The 14,734-nt window shown below is 50.2% G+C and overlaps 1 protein-coding gene across 1 annotated transcript in view; it reads left to right on the forward strand.

The window, feature by feature from the left end:
* The window catches only part of ZMIZ2 (zinc finger MIZ-type containing 2), a 118,262-nt gene extending 105,580 nt beyond the window's left edge, over positions 1–12,682 (forward strand). Inside the window, exons 14-19 of the mRNA XM_063139569.1 lie at positions 220–287; positions 1,632–1,700; positions 4,740–4,987; positions 5,799–5,971; positions 9,371–9,709; positions 10,856–12,682. Coding sequence (XP_062995639.1) covers positions 220–287; positions 1,632–1,700; positions 4,740–4,987; positions 5,799–5,971; positions 9,371–9,709; positions 10,856–10,963 — 1,005 coding nt within the window. The 3' untranslated portion in view covers positions 10,964–12,682. The remainder of the gene's footprint in view (positions 1–219; positions 288–1,631; positions 1,701–4,739; positions 4,988–5,798; positions 5,972–9,370; positions 9,710–10,855) is intronic.
* Positions 12,683–14,734: the final 2,052 nt, after the last annotated feature.

Raw genomic sequence — 14,734 nt, forward strand, 5'->3', positions numbered from 1 at the left:
TAGTCTTTGAGTTTGCTTAATATAGGTTGGGCAGTTGAAGCGAAGAGAGAAAAATAACGAAGGGAGTTGCCCCCCCCCCTACACCACACACTCCTAAAAAGGAACAATTGAGAAGGGCTCCTGGGCAATCTTACCCTTGCATAAGGCTAGATCATTGCCCATTCTTTGGGGTAACCTGCACCTTTTGATGCCTACTCTCCAATTGTGTTTCCTGCTCAGTGCTTTGACCTGGAGTCCTACCTGCAGCTGAACTGTGAAAGAGGGACGTGGAGATGTCCTGTTTGCAAGTAGGTAGTCATGGTTGGGGCCTGCGTAAGGAAGTGGAGTGATAATATATGCAAGAATGGGGCATATAGTTTCGGAACCTGAAGAGAGCCCCTGCGGGATCAGATCCATGTTCCGTCCAATCCAGCATTCTGTTTCCCCACCAGTGGCCAACCAGTTACCTTCTGGGCAACCAAAATGATCAAGGGGCTATAAGAACTCCCCCCATGAGGAAAGGTTACAATGTCTGGGACTGTTTCGCATAGGAAAAAAGTGGATACAGCGAGACATGATAGAGGTGTATAAAATGACATAGAGAAAGTGAATAGAGAGAAGTTTTTTCACCATCTCCTATAATACTAGAATCTATGAAACCAAATGGTGGGAGATTCAGGACAGATAAAAGGAGGGACTTCTTCCCACAGCACGTTATACGGAATTTGCTGCCATAAGAGGTGATGGCCACCAACTTGAATGGCACTAAAAGGGAATTAGACAGATTTATGGAGGATCAGGCTATCAATGCCTCCTAGTCGTGATGACTTCATTATTACCTCCACAAGCAGAAGCAGCGTGAGCAGAATGCTGGGCGAGATGGGCCTTTCGGTCCGATCCATCAGGGCTCCTCTTATGCGTTTGTGTTATGTTCAGAGGTATTTCTCTGCAAGGCCAGTTTGGAAATGTGTCAAGTATAGCTCTCTGGTGTGTATTTAATTTCCACCCCCATCTATAATGATACCATTAACGTAATTATTTTAAAGTGCTGGCAATTTGGCTTCCCGCAGGCAGCTGGTTGTCCACCGTGTGAGCAGAATGCCAGACTAGATAAGCCTCTGGTCTGATCCAGGAAGGCCCTTCTTACGTTCTGGGAAACGCACAAGCAGGCCCTGGAGGCTGTGGCATCTCATAGAATCAGAATCCTAGAATAGCAGAGTTGGAAGGGGCCTGCAAGGCCATCGAGTCCAACCCCCTGCTCAATGCAGGAATCCACCCTAAAGCATCCCTGACAGAGGGTTGTCCAGCTGCCTCTTGAAGGCCTCTAGTGTGGGACAGCCCACAACTTCACCAGGCAACTGATTCCATTGTCTCACCATATAACCCAGTATTTCAGCCACGCCACTGGCCTGCTGCATAACTCCAGCAAGCTGGTTCCCCTCTCTCTGCCCTGTGTATTCGCTTAGGTCAGAGAGTTTTCTGAACTTCAGTAACAGCACATCAAACCTGGGGACTTCCGTGTGGGGCATGTGGAAGGGAAAAGAAACCGCGAGAGTCAGTGTGAGAATATATGTAGTCAGAAACACAGAGCCAAGACATTTCCTGGGCCTTGTTAATCACTACTCTTCCCTGTATTTTTGCTTTGTTCTCAGTAAAACAGCTTTGCTGGAGGGGCTCGAAGTGGATCAGTACATGTTGGGGATTCTGATCTATATTCAAAAGTAAGTCTCGTGGTTTGGGCTATTCCTCCAGTCTCAGGCAAAACCTTCTTGGGTAGAATCAGGCTGTGCTGGCATTAGCTCATTATTGCCACCAGAGGGCAGGCAAGTGGTGACGTCTGTCCACAGCCCGCAACCCCTTCTCCTCTGTGATGTTGAGACGAGAGCAGCCTTCCCCAACCTGGTGCCCTTCGGAGGTGTTGGATGGCAGCTGCCATAATTCCTAGCCGGCATAGCCATTGTGGGCTGGGAATTATGGGAGTTGCCATCCAACACCTATGGAGGACACCAGGTTGACTAGATGAAGCATACTACATTGGGATAGTAGAGTGAGAACGCTATAGAATCCAGGCAGCTGCGAGAAACAGCCCTAGTTAGACTTCATCACTTGCCGTTCGCCAAGACCACAGATCCTGAACACGTAAGAGACCAGTGGGTGGATACCCATCTTGAAGAGAGTGCCAATGGGGTGTAGTCTTCAGCTAGGGAAAGGGAAGCCTGGGTCCAAATTCCTGTGCAGCATAAAGCAAACTGGGAGACAGCTGCCATCTCTTAGCTTAGACATCTTGTGAGCCTAAAATGGAGGAGAGAAGAACCTCTGAGCAAGTATGATAAAAAAAAGTTAATTCCACAAAGAAAGAAATAATAAACGTTGGGTCAGGAGCCACCAGTGTCTCACAGGAGCCTTATTGATGAACTTGCAAGCTGCTGCCATTGGACCATGTGCTATAGGAAGATGCATGCTCCTGGGTTAAAGGATGGTCTCCTTTAACAACCCTTACCCCACCCAGAGGAAACCAGAAAATGTTGGAAGGCAGGGCGGTGCACTGGAAGGACATCCAGATTCAAATCCGTGCTGAGCCACAAAGGTCTCTGGACCACTGCTATTCTCTGCCTATCTTCCTTCACAGGGTTAGGCTCAGGAGTCTCCCGTGTGGTGCCTGTGGGCATCTCTACAGCGCCTGTGAAGTTCTCCACTTCCTGCCCCCTTCAAACATGTCTTTTTAATTTAAAAAACAAACTAGGGAAAAGGGAGGGCGCCAGGTTCTCATTCCTGTCTCCGAACCTGCCACTGATCAGCTGTTCAGTGGGGAGGAAAAGAAGGAAAGAGTTGCTTCTGATGATGATGATGATGATGATGATGATGATGATGATGTGACTAGCCACATCCCACATGGGAGCTATTCTGCAGTGGTGCCCACAGTAATTTCTCAAATTCCCAAATGTGTCCACAGGTCCAAAAGTGTTGGGGATCCCTGCTTTAGCTTATTTAACCTATGCCCCATGCCCTCAGACAGCTTACTGTAATAAACACGATTATGCAAACCTTAAAGACGGCGACAAAATACATAACGTGCAAAAGCAAAATGCCAATCAGTTACAGTAACGCAAAAGCAGAACCTGAGAAAGCTCGGACTTTCAGAATACCAAGCTCAGAGTTGTAAGTATTCCTGTGAACAGATCTAAATATATAGGAGTGCTCGAGGGCTGGTTGTAGTGATAAATGAAGAAATAATTGGAAGATCATTTGTGTACCGAAATGTGTGTTAGAAATAGCTGCCTCAGTTCTCTCGGTTCTTCCTTCCTATCCTTTCCATGATAGGGGATTCTCCCTGCTTCTCAGTAATTCTGAGACCTGAGCCCAAATCCTTGCTTTGATTTGTTTTACTTAGGGGAGTTATGGTCTCCCCTCCTTGTCAAGTTCCCAGGATGGCTTGATTCCTTTCCCCTTCCTTCCATATGTCGCCCATCCCTTCGCTCAAAGGAACGGGTCGGGATTCTTCCCATTTTCCTGTGCGCCCCAAAGATCCTGCTCCCCCAATTACTGTCACACATGGGCCGTCCTTGTCGTAGAATACAAGAGCTAGACCAGCCAGCGTGCAGAACTTCCCTTCCGCCATTTGAGGGCCTCACGCTCCCAATTTTTCACCACGGGGGGGGGGGGGGGAGGGGGGCGGGAGAGAAAAAAGGAAAAGACAGCATTGCTTTACATAAGCAAGAAGGAACCAGATCAAACCTGCTGGGCATTGAGGCGATGATGTCTTGGCCTTGGTGTGCAAATTCACTGCATTCTGCCCCATAGCTCTTAACGCTGCCAAGGACAAACCACAGAGCAAAAAAAACCACATGCAAGCAGCCTGATGAGAAAAGCAAGAGAAAATGGGCTTGTGCTTACGTGAGGTCTTGCCTCGGTATGGCAGCTCCGGACCTCACCTCAGTCCTCTGGTTTTTGATCAGAGGTGCACAACCTTTCTGGCCCCAAGATTTAAAGGATCCATTGGTCACCCCGCAGCTGGAGAGGTCCGCAAGCATCCAAACCTCTTGCCATTCATCCCGGTGTGAGGGGTGCTCAGGGACAACAGGTTTAACCTCTGAGGAGCTGAGTTCACCGTTCCATAAAGCAGCCTTCCCCAACCATTTGCCTCCCAGGTGGGTTTGATTACAAGCCCCAATACCCCCAGCCACATTGGCTTGGTATGATGGGACCTATAGTCCACACATTTGGAGGGTGTCTGGTTGGGGAACACAGCTCTAAAGGAACACAGTGGGCAGCCATTAGCATACAAAGTGTCCTGTTTTAGGCCAGGGCTGCTGGATGACTCAGTCCTGCCCTTCTGAGGTTGTTCCTCTCTGCGTCATACCTGAGTGCAAAGCTGTGCCGGCACACCTCTTGGTACCAGCTGGCCCAAGCAGAGGGTCCAGAGCCTCCTAGCATGGGCCTTGATCCGTCCCCTGCTGCGGCGTTGGAAGCTGGATGGTACCAAGTCATACAGCTCTGTGTCCGCCTAGCCCGGTATTGTCTACGCCAGGGGTGGCAAGTTGTGGGCTTCCTGAGGTTTCAGCCTACAACTCCCATCAGCCCAAGCCAGCAGAAGCAACGGTGAAGGATAATGGGCATTGTAGGCCGAAACACCTGGAGAGCCACAAACTGCCCACCCGGCATATCCACGGACCTTCTGCGTGGCAACACATGTACTGTGCTTGTACGGAGCTCCAGCCCTCACCCAACCCTCTCCTCTGACCTTCCTTCCGCTTGTCCAGCTCCGAATACGAGGAGATCACCATCGACCCGACGTGCAGCTGGAAGCCCGTGCCCGTCAAGCCCGACATCCACATCAAGGAGGAACAGGACGGGCCCGTGCTGAAGCGCTGCCGCACCATGAGCCCCACCCACATGGTGATGCCCAACGTCATGGAGATGATTGCTGCCCTGGGGCCCGGCCCCTCGCCTTTTGGGCCTCTGCAGCCCCCGCCTGCCAACAGCGGCGGCAGCGACTACAGCAGCCAAAGTGAGTGGGCGTCTGGGAGGTGGAGAATGGTGGCTGGGAATGGTGGGAGTCGTAGTCCAGCACCTCTGGGAGGCGCCAGCTTGCGACAGGCTGCCCTAGCGCACGGCTCTTTTGCACCTCCTGGGTACATTTTCTTCTAGTGCACGGAGCGGACTCAGTATCTACCACTGATCAATGGATGTGCCACTGCCTTGCCACTAGAAAACCTAACCTGGACGTACGGATATCTTGATCGTCATGAGGATGATTACTCTTCCCGTGTGCCATCAGGGCGCGTGGCACTTCACAGAATACAAGGGGGCAGATCCCAGCCCCGTGGAGCTTGCAAACTGAAATTCGAGGCGGGGAAACCCACACAGGATAGGAAGCAAAGGGGAGGTAGGGCTAAACCGAGGAGGCCTATGTGCGTACTTTCAGCTACACTTTCAGGCATAGTTACAGCTAGGCAAAGGGACTTACAGCAGGACAAAGGAACTAAGCCGTGCAGAGAGAGAGAGAGAACATATCTACTACATACAGAAGAAGCATGAGTTTTGCACAGCCAGGGACCCGTGTCTGATGGCACTTTCGATATCAGGTGCTAACAAATGCCCTTTTTCTGCATGAAAGGGGTTAGGAAGTGGGGCAGGATCCTGATCCAGCATCCACGTTTGGTTCTCGCTCTCATGCCTGTCCCTCGCTAGTATCCAGAATACCGTTTCCACCTTTCACCCCTGCACTATCGTATGAGGAGCATTGTGTCCGTACTAACTTGCACCGTACACCTTTTTCACCACCACGTTTCCCAAATTATTTGAATTTCTTTTTGCAGGTTCAAGCTTTTCCGGCCCTGGAAGTTTCCCAGATTCATTCCCTACTGTGAACCCCGGCACCCCGACGTTAAACGAATTCAACCCCGGACCGCCCCCGATCTCATACCAGTCTGACATTCCCAGCAATCTGCTGACTCCCGAAAAGCCACCAGCGCCCTCCATCACTGGGCAGGTCAGCAAGAATCTCCTTTTGGAGTGGGTTGGGAAGTGGCGGAGGTAGTGGGGGGGGGCAGAAGAGAGCAAGTATTTGCCCACACCAGCTGTTCCTTCTTGAATATCAGTCCTGCAGCTGTCTGGCCCTCTTGGTTTTCCTGGAAGTACCTGGAACAGCTTGCCCGATCTACCCTCCCTATTAGATAATAATCTTGCTGCTGGAGTTAGGTGAAGTCCAGAGCTATGAAACTTACAATGTAGATTCCAGAAAGATTTAGGTGTTCTCTGAATTATGGGAAAAGTGTATCTGGGAATCAGTTTGCTTACCTTCTTATCTCTTCAGAGAGGGCAGTGGCTTTGTCGTAACGGCCTCAGAAATGGCCTTGGAATATAGAGAGCCTCTTGAGCCTCAGTGCCCAGAGGTTCTGCACATAAAGCCACCCATTCCCATGCCTCTCATGTGACAGCCATGCATTTGGGCTGCGGGTTTTGCCCACCGTGGCAAATGGGATTCCGCTTGTGATTCCCTAGGTTGGCCACCAGAGGGCGCTGTGGAGATTGCTGAGCCAACCGTGAGCTTTCCGCCATGTAGTCCCATGGTTTCCCACTAGGGGAGCCCCAGAGTTTCTCCGAAGCTACCAGGGGGATCCTCAAGAGAGGAGATCAGCCGGAGCAGAAATAGCTTGCCTGAAAGCTCTCCTACCGCTAAAATGAGAAGCTGCTGAGAAGTGTCAGGCATGCTGCATTCCTGGCTCACGACCACAAGCCTGGACAGTGGGCACCTGAACGACACTCCCCAGAATCCTCTGCAACATACGAGGGGTCTCTGTGGCTGATGTGCGAGGAGGGGTTCCTCATCAGGTGGCTCGATGTGGAAAAGGTTCCCCAGAGCTAAGAAGCTAGAAAATCCCTGCCGTGGGCTGCTACACAGTGGTGTAGCAGCCCACGGTCACAGTGGGCTGTCACAGTGGTGTCCGCCTGTGAGAGCATCTGATCCCCGCTCTGAGGTTCTCCCTCCATTTTCAACTCTGTAGAACAGGGGTGAGGAACCCAACGCATGGCCCCTGAGGTGTTGCTGGACTGCAACTCCCATCGGCCTTAGCCCAGCATTGAAGGCTGATGGGAATGGCAGTCAATCAACACCTGGAGGCCCACCTTCCCCCATCCCTGCTGTAAAAGCTCCAAGAGCCGCCACCTCTTCCCTGTGGACAGGTTCATACTGTTCCTTTTAGCCCAGCGAAAGCATGTTCAAAAAGGGTGGGTGAGACCATCAGGTCGGAGCTTGCAGCTCTCTTTAACAACTGCTTGTGCTTCTACCGGGGAAAATCTGCCTTGTGCGTAGCGGTGCTCATAAACAGTCACAGACGAGAGCCCCTCCCCCCTCCCCCAAAATTATGATCTCTGTGGGGGAGACGAACAATTCATTTGTTGCCATCTCTCACCTTCCCAAAGCCACGGGACAGGCAGGGCTTCCCTCAAACCCTTCCCACAATATTGCATGCTTTGGTAAAAAAAGAAATGTTTTTTGGATATAGGAAAAGGATTGTATAAGCATAAACACACAAGGAAGGGCCCTGCTGGATCAGACCAGTGGTCCATCTATTCCAGCCTCCCGTTTCCCATAGTGACTAACAAGATCCCTCCAGGTAGACAGGAAGGCAATACTCTTCCCATCCCCACTGTTGCATCCCAGTAACTGGGATGTAGTAACGTCATCCTCTGAGGATGGAGGCTCTGCTTAGCCGCCATGGCTCATCGCTGCAGAGAGACCTTCCCCTGCGAGTTTGTCTATGTCTCTCCCCACCCCAACCCCGGGCATCCTTTTCTTTAAACGTCTACGGCAGCAGCCATTGACACATCTTGTGGCAGTGAGTTCTATAAATCTATGCACTGTGTGAAGTACTTTCTCTGGTCTGCCCTGAACCTCCTGCCAATCAGGTTTTGTTGGGTGACCCCCAGTTCCAGCGTTATGGGAGTGAGAGAAACTTCTCTCTCTCACTTCCTGCACACTAAGAAGTTACATTTATCATGTTCGATTACATTAGCATTGAGGAAGTATGCTTGTGTGTATATCAGTTGCTGGGGAACACAAGCTAGGCTGCTACTGCGTTCATGACCTACTTGTGGGTTCCTGGTCGACAGGGGGTTGGCCATTGTGCGAACAGAATGCTGAAACTAGATTTGGTCTGATCCAGCATGGCTCTTCCCAAAATGCAGCTGCCACCACCTATTGATCTATAGAGAGCCATAGGTCTCTCCATAGAACATAGGTTGAGATATGCCAATGCTCAAATCCACCCAGAACAGAACATAGGCATTTAAAAGAATAAACAGTTAATCGTTTAACGGATCAACATTCAGAAGAAACAATAGCTGACCAATAACAATGGCTATAAAAACCTAACGCTTCTCTACATTCAATAACTCCTCTCCCTTCCTTCTCATTCACAACCTGTCCCAGAGTCTATTCACTCACTAACTTAACTAACTCTGGCCCTTAATTGCTCTCATTGTCTCTCTCTCTCCCATCTCAGCCCACTCCCCCTGATGGCTCCGTCATGGCCCCTCGGTGTAGATTCCCATACCACTACTACCCTGTTTCCCCGAAAGTAAGACATCCCCCCAAAATAAGACCTACTTCCAGTTTTGCCTCTCGCTGTAATATAAGGCATCCCCCCGAAAATAAGACCTTTTTTTTGTTCAACAGTAAATGTGTACCGTATTCTTCTTCATGGAAAAATAAGACATCCCCTGAAAATAAGACCTAGCGCATCTTTGGGAGCAAAAATTAATATAAGACACTGTCTTATTTTCGGGGAAACAGGGTACCATTACTTGAGTGGAGAGCTGCCCTCAGCATAGCTGCAAGGTTTATGTTTTTGAGGGCAGTGTGTAGGGTGGGGAGGCTTAGGTGTGAAGCTGTGTGCACCAGGGAAGGTACGGGGGGAGGGGGGGCGTGACAGCACGAAGGATAAGGTAGTGGACTTCCTCACCTGTGTATTCTCAGCTCTGTCCCGAACAAGGCTTGTGCCACTGCCCCCTCCCTCCTCCGTCCCAGCAGTGTTCCTCAGGGTTTTTTATTTATTTATTTATTATTTATTTATTTATTTATTTATTTATTTTTATAGCACCATCAATGTACATGGTGCTGTCCAGAGTAAAACAGTAAATAGCAAGACTCTGCCGCATAGGCTTACATTCTAATAAAATCATAGTAAAGCAATAAGGAGGGGAAGAGAATGCAAACAGGCACAGGGTAGGGTAAAACTAACAGTATAAAGTCAGAACAAAATCAAGTTTTAAAAGCTTTAGGAAAAAGAAGAGTTATTTATTTATTTATTACATTTCTATACCGCCCAATAGCCGGAGCTCTCTGGGCGGTTCACAACAATTGTCCTTGTTTTCTTTGGTTGTGTAGATGCCGCCGTCCAGCAGGATGGACCCTTCTTCGCACAATCCTGTGCAGCAGGGGCTAAACAACCCCAACCTCAGCAGTCAACAAGGGCAACAGCAGCAGCAGCAGCAACAGCAGCAGCAGCAACAGCAGCAGCAGCAGCAGCAGCAGCAACAGCAACAGCAGCAGCAGCAGCAGCAGCAGCCCCTCCACCACCGGAACCCTCCCACACCACAGTCGCGGCAGCCTATGGGGCAGTCGGGCTCGGGAGGCCAGGCGCACGGAGGGGAACTCGCTTTCAATCCTGGTCCTGGGATGGGCGGGACGCCTGGACCGGTGGAAGGGCCCGAGCCTTCCCTTGACGTAAGTAGCGTGGCCCTTTCCTCCCTGTGCCAACCCTCCCGTCTCTCCTGCCCAGTGTATTCCAAGTCTGGGCATTCCTTCTTGGACGGCTCCCTCCTCTCAACACTACGTAGCCTCGTCTTTCAAGCCCTTCTGTGTTGTGTGGGGGAACCAAACAGGGCTCCTGCATGGAAGTGGCGCAAGCAGGAAGAGCAGCCAGGCCCTGGTCGCCCCCTTGCGACATCTCCTTCACCGCCCCAGCTGCGCTGGTGACGTGCGTAAATCACAGCGCGGAAGCCCAGAGCCAGACTCCCCTTCAGCAGGGGACGCGAACCTCTTTCAGCCCAAGGGCTGGATTCCACTGGGGGCCACGTTCTGGTGGTGGGACGGGCTGAAGGAAATGCACAAAAGCGAGGAAACGATTGGGGGGGGGCAGGGGGTGTCTGGGGAATCCCTGAGGGCTAAATGTGCCCCCGGCCCAGATCCAGACCCTAGGCCTGAGGAGCTGCACCCCTTGAATGGCAAGGCAGCTGAATTGTCGCTGCACTAGCGCCCTCGCAGCGGTTCATCAGTGGCAGCTTCTTTTGAGCTTCTGCAGGGAGGCTCTTGCCACGCAAGAGTCTCAGCTTGGAAAAACAGCCACAGGAACAGGAGAGCCCCGGCGGTCACTGGAGAAATGATCAGCACGCCCCATAAGCTGGTGCTTTGGACAGTTGGTACCTCATGGATCTCCTGGCAAACTACGGCCCTTAGATTAAGCATTCGGGAGACCCTTAGAAAGCGCTGAAGCTGTAGTCCAGCAGCAGTCACACCCCCTCGTGCAGATCCCAAGACAAGGTCCCTTCCTGTACCAAGCTGTACTTGAGAGCTGCTCCCCGAATCCATTTGGACTAAGCTGCACAGGCCAACCCGTATCACCTTCCCTAGTAAAATGTACCAGAAATCTCTAGCCTCTCTGGTCAACCGTGCCTCACATCCTTAGGGTAGGGGCAGGCAGCCTGGTGCTCCGGACCACATCTCGCCAGGGCTTTGACTGTCCTCTGCCCGCACCCCCAAATCCTCTCCCTGACCTGTTTTTGATTCAAGACCACCTTGGGATGCTCTTTGGGCTGCCGTGTGACTCAAAAAGTAAATAGTTAACCCCGTTCTTTGTTGTTTTGCCCTCAGCTGCTTCCCGAGCTGACGAACCCAGATGAGCTGCTGTCCTACCTGGGACCCCCTGACCTCCCCAATAACAGCAACGATGACCTGCTTTCTTTGTTTGAGAACAACTGAAGCCGCCCATTATGGAACGCAGTCAACAAGCTCCACACACACACCACACACCTGCACATCACGTACACACACGCCAACACACACTCACACTTTTCTCTCTCACAAAATGGATCCCATAGCTTCCCAGGCTCTCACTGAGAGAGAGGCCTTGCCTTGTATAGCGGCGGCGCCCACTGAGTTCTACCAGTGAGTCAGAACAGTACTGAGGTGGCCCAAGGCACTTTGGCCAGGCAGTAACCCCATTTTCTTAGAATTGCCTCTAGCCTACAGGAGAGCTCCCGTGGACACTAGAGCAGCTGGCTTTAGCGGTTTGGGAAATCCTTCCTACACAGGAGAGCGGATAGTGCTGGTGGAAGGGACCGTTCCTGACGAATTTCTTTTTAACAAGCTCTCAGACCATGCCAAGGTGCGAGGTCAGCCACGCGGCGGCTATATTGTTTCGACTGATCTGCCCAAGAGACATCCTGTAAACCCACAGCCAGGGAAGGAAGAGATGGAGCCAAACAGCTTCCTGAAATTTTAGCAGAACTGATGACTCTCCCCTTCCTTCCTCATGCACGTCGTTCTGCCATTTGAGAAGTCTTGGGATGGACAGATTTGCCTGGACACGTGAAGCTATCGAATGAAACTGGCTCCTCCTTGTCGATACTTTTCCTCGTGTTTTTAAGCCTCAAGCTCCAAGGAAGGGCAGAGACCTACCGCATCTGGAAGAAGTACATGGAGCTTGCTTGCTCTTGCATGTCCCTGGAGCTGGAGGCCCCCAAGAACCAGGCTCTGCCCGTCCAAACTCCCCAGTCCTGAGATGGACAAGCGGCTGTTTTGTCTTACGGCTTCCAGCGTCATGGAAGTGCCAGAACAAACCAGAATCGGGATCAGAAAACCTGTCCATGCTCCCTGCTCCAAAGGTTTGGTTTCTGTCAAAGCACCTCACAAGAACTTGAGCTGGAAAACTCCTCTCCCCCCCCCCCCCATTTCTTCCCCATGGACTACTGCAGCAAAGAAGCATAACTCTGGCTGGAAGAACACGCCATTCCCTGGACACAGCCTGACAGACTGTCTCCATCAGTCGATGGATCTGTCTACAAGCACAACAATGTAAATAATGTAGAAACACTAAAAGGAAACAAAAGTGAGGGGTGGGAGTTGAGAGGGCGGGGAGGGGAGGGAAAGAAATATTTAAAAGCAAGCGCATCACTCTGTTGTATAGTCTCAAGGGCTTCCCAGCCTTGGGGCGAAAGTCCTCTGTATAAATGTGCATAAGCTTCCTAGATTGTAATATAGACCATTCCATATGGGGGCTGTGTGCACCATCCAGAGACTTGATGCCTTTAGCCATAGCTGGGACCTGTCCCTTGCGTTGATGACATTTGTGCGTCCCACCAAAGTAGGATCTGGATGCTGAGAATTAACTCATTTTAAGCCCGAGCCCCAGAAATTAAGTGCAACAAGTCAGTCCAAAACAACGTGTGTATGTGTTGACCTGCCATTCCCCTCCATCCCGCTCAGGAACCTACTTCAGTTGAGGTTGCATTTGGGATGGCGTCAAAGAGGTCCCAAAGGTTACCTGTTTATGTGAAGAATCAAACCATTGTTTGTGGCCGGGTTTCCTGAGCCAGGGAGTCCCTGTGTCCAAGTGCTGACAGCTCTGTTGAGTTTTGTGTATCTTGTTTCATTATTACTATATATTAAAGGATTCTTTTTGGTGGGGCTCGCCAAATAGCTTGCGTACTGTTGGTTTTAAGGTGTTAGTGCTTGCGACATCAAAGGCAAATATGTGGAAGCTAGTGGATCTCTCTCAGAACCTGAAGTGCAGGGTGCTTTCGCCCTCTTCCCTTTCTCCCTTAAGAGATGCACAGACTCATTTCTTGAAGAGTCCATTTTATTGTAAGTTCAAGGCCAAAATCAGCACAGGTGCCATAGGAGCCAAGGGGCAATTGGGAAAATGGTCTCAATTAAGACATAGCTGTACTGACGTCTCCAGGTGGAGATACTCTATTAGTAAACTTCTCTCTAAAAGGTGACAGAACAGAAAAAAGGTAAGAGCTATTAAGCAGGGCATTGCGAAGGTATAACTCTGAAGTGAGAGAAAACGTTTTGAAGCTAAGTCAGAAGAACCAAAAAATAATAATGGGAGAAGTGAGCGGGTATTGCAGAGATGCAATCAGAGAAATTGCAATGAGGAACGTTCCCCTCTTCAGTGAGATTCCACGTGCCCCTTCCACCCTTACTCTTAGAAACTTTTTACAACCCTAGTCACTGAATATGGAGCCCAGATTATCTTGGCCATCCCAAGAAGTTAAACTACTTTTGATAGGTCAGGTTCCTTGGTTTGGCTAGGAGAGAGACAGTGCTCCTAGAATTCTTTTAAAAACTGAAAAAGGGAGAGCCCAGAAGGGAGTGTTTAAGAACTAGGGCTGTCGCCCGCCACCCTGGGGCATCTCAAAACAGTTTTTCTCCCCAGCATCTGCTGGCAGAAAGCTGTTGCGAATGATAGTCAGCACACCGGGCTAGATGAACAAATATTCTGATGTGGTCTAATGCAGCTTCCTGTGTGTGGGTGTGTATTTGTCAAGCTCCCTTGTCCCCTTTCAAGCTGCTGTCTTACAGACCTCCCTTAAACCACCCCAAAACATGCTATACCTTGGGGAAAGCTTTTGACAAGGTGGACCAATGGTTTGACTAGGAATAAGGCAGCTTCCTATCTTTTTAAGTGGACCGGAAGTGAGAACTGTTGCAGCAAATTGCACATGATCCTGCTACCGGTGGTTCTGAAATGCCTGCGTGCCTGTGGACAATAGTCAAAACAGGCCACCAATCAAAGCTTCATGCAAGATGCAGAAGGATCAGAGCTCAGCAGCAGAGCTCTTGCTTTATTTATTTATTTAAAACATTTATATCCTGCCCTATATCATTACGATCTCAGAGCGGCGTACAGATAAAAACATTACAGTATAAAACAATAAATATGCACAGTTAAAAACAAATTAAACCATGAGCCAAGTTAAAACAATATATAATTTAAAAACAGTTAAAACAATGTGCCAGTGAGCTTGTTGAAAAGCCATGTTTTTACTTGGCATCGAAATGAAATCAATGTTGGTGCCAATCGGGCCTCCAAGGGGAGGGCATTCCACAGTCGGGGTGCCACAACAGAGAAAGCCCTCTCCCTTGTCCCATCATAGCGTATATGTTGCATTGGTGGGATGCGGAGAAGGGCTCCTCCAACAGATGTAAGGTCTCGCTTTACTTGCGGAAGGGCCCGGATTCAATTTTTGACACCTCCAGTTAAAAGGAATCCATGGCAGCTTACAGGAGAGAGCTACTGGCAGTTGGAAAAGACAATACTGCAAGGGTGCACAGCCTCTTTGCACATGCACATGCACACGCAACACACATACACACCTCCCACCTCTGCCCACTGAGATCTAGGGATTGTGGTGGGAAGGAGGTGAAAAAACAACAGAAACGCAGATCTCACAGAAGCAGGTCCACTGGAGGTGGTGGTGGAACAAGCATCAGCAACATCACTGGGTTGGGAGAGAAGTGGCATTGAGGAAATCCATAGGAGGAAAATGGGGGGGGGCACATCTAATGCATCGGAATGTGTGAGTTACGCACCTCCACAATACTGGGATAGATGGACCAATAATCTGGCCTGATATGTAGCAGCTTCCTACGTTCCCACAATATTTTGTGATCCAGGGAGAAGAGACTAGAAGACAGTGTAAACAGGCCTGTTTCTAACTAAAAGGGAGTTGGGTAGTAAGTAAA

Source organism: Elgaria multicarinata, chromosome 12 (genome assembly GCF_023053635.1).
Source record: "Elgaria multicarinata webbii isolate HBS135686 ecotype San Diego chromosome 12, rElgMul1.1.pri, whole genome shotgun sequence".
Lineage (NCBI taxonomy): Eukaryota > Metazoa > Chordata > Lepidosauria > Squamata > Anguidae > Elgaria > Elgaria multicarinata.